At 36.6% G+C, this 1,637-nt stretch overlaps 1 protein-coding gene across 1 annotated transcript in view; it reads right to left on the bottom strand.

The window, feature by feature from the left end:
• Positions 1–634: 634 nt before the first annotated feature.
• Positions 635–1,637, bottom strand: part of LOC106308556 (isoflavone 3'-hydroxylase) — a 25,363-nt gene continuing 24,360 nt past the window's right edge. The window contains exon 3 of the mRNA XM_013745714.1: positions 635–1,436. Coding sequence (XP_013601168.1) covers positions 804–1,436 — 633 coding nt within the window. The 3' untranslated portion in view covers positions 635–803. The remainder of the gene's footprint in view (positions 1,437–1,637) is intronic.

Genomic DNA, 1,637 nt, shown 5'->3' with positions numbered 1-1,637 from the left:
GAGTCTTGCAAGCTCGATTTGCAATTGTTAAAAATCCGGCACTTTGTTGGGATAAAGTCAAGATTGGAAAGATTATGAGAGCATGTATCATACTCCATAATATGATAGTAGAAAATGAACGAGATGACTACACTCAATACGATGTTTCTGATTTTCAACAAGGAGAAGGAAGCGGAAGTTCACATGTCGATCTCACATATTCAACAGATATCCCTACAAATATCGCCAATCAGATGGGTGTTCGAACAAGAATTCGTGATAGACAAGCACATCAACAACTGAAAGGTGATTTGGTTGAACATATTTGGCGTAAATTTGGACGTGATCAAGATACCAACTGAGTTTGGATGTCTCGTTCAAATTATTATCGCTTGTTTTAATAATCTCTGTTTCCATGCTTTTATGTTTGTATTTTAAAATTTATGTTTAAAATGTTATGTTTAACTATGTTTTATTTATTTAATAAATTTTATCTTTTATAAAAAAATTATGTTTAAAAATAAATTAAAATTTTTTTATTGTTAAGCACCCTAAGTTAAGCAACTACCAATAAACCAATATCATTAAGTGTTTCTTAATTTGTTGCTTAGTTTTATTTTAATACTTAAAAATTCATTAACAACCACTTAAGCAACACTAAAGGTTGTTAGCAATAAACATGCTCTAATGGTTGGTTGTTTTTGTAGTTGAATAATCTTATTACACAAGATAATAATAATCTTATTACAGATACTGTTATGATTTTTGTTTGGAACATTATGATTATCATATCTTGACATCTCAATCTACACATTCTTGGATCATCAGAAGAGTAATTCGGAAGCCACCTCACGTGGTCTGCATGTGACAACCAATGGTTCAGCCTTGGGCATACTAAGTCCCGGACCTTCAGTCATATCAACCGGACCTCCTGAGCCACTCTCCCATTCAAAACACTGAATCATCGAACCCAACACCAACCCAACCACCCGGTTAGCCAAACCCAACCCGGGACAAACCCGTCTCCCTAGACCAAAGGGCATCATCTTACCATTATACTGTCCAAGCTGATCTCTTCCTTCAAATCTCTCCGGCTTAAACGAGGTCGGATCATCCCACACACTTGGATCTCTATGTATTGCCCACAAATTAACCAACACGATAGTATCACGTGGAACATTGAACCCACCGATGACACAATCAGAAGAAGAGAAGTGAGGAACCATAAGTGGCGCGACAGGGCATAGCCTAAGTGTCTCGGATACAACATAGTTCAAGTAGTTCATGTTCACCAAATCATCTTCTTTTAACAAACGACGATTACTTGATGACGATGGTTCCATGTGAGTATCAATGTTTTGTCTCGTTGTCTCAAACACTTGTGGATGGTTTAGTAGATTTGACATTGCCCATTCCACGGTTAAGGCCGATGTATCTGTGCCTCCTATCACCATCATCTGATAATAGAATCCAACAATAAAAATGGGACCATTATTAATTAGTTTTTCACCTATTTTTGTTTGTTTTAAAGGTATTTTGTCGTCATTCCATTGGTTTCTCGTTATCATCCAGCGGGGGTTGGGAGATAACAATCAAGATTGGTGATCTAGTGTCTGTGAGAGACAAGGTTTCACTTCTTAGATTTAGGTTAGGTCAAG

The sequence above is a fragment of the Brassica oleracea genome, chromosome C1 (assembly GCF_000695525.1).
Source record: "Brassica oleracea var. oleracea cultivar TO1000 chromosome C1, BOL, whole genome shotgun sequence".
Classification (NCBI taxonomy): domain Eukaryota; kingdom Viridiplantae; phylum Streptophyta; class Magnoliopsida; order Brassicales; family Brassicaceae; genus Brassica; species Brassica oleracea.
This window is presented reverse-complemented; position numbering and strand designations above follow the sequence as displayed.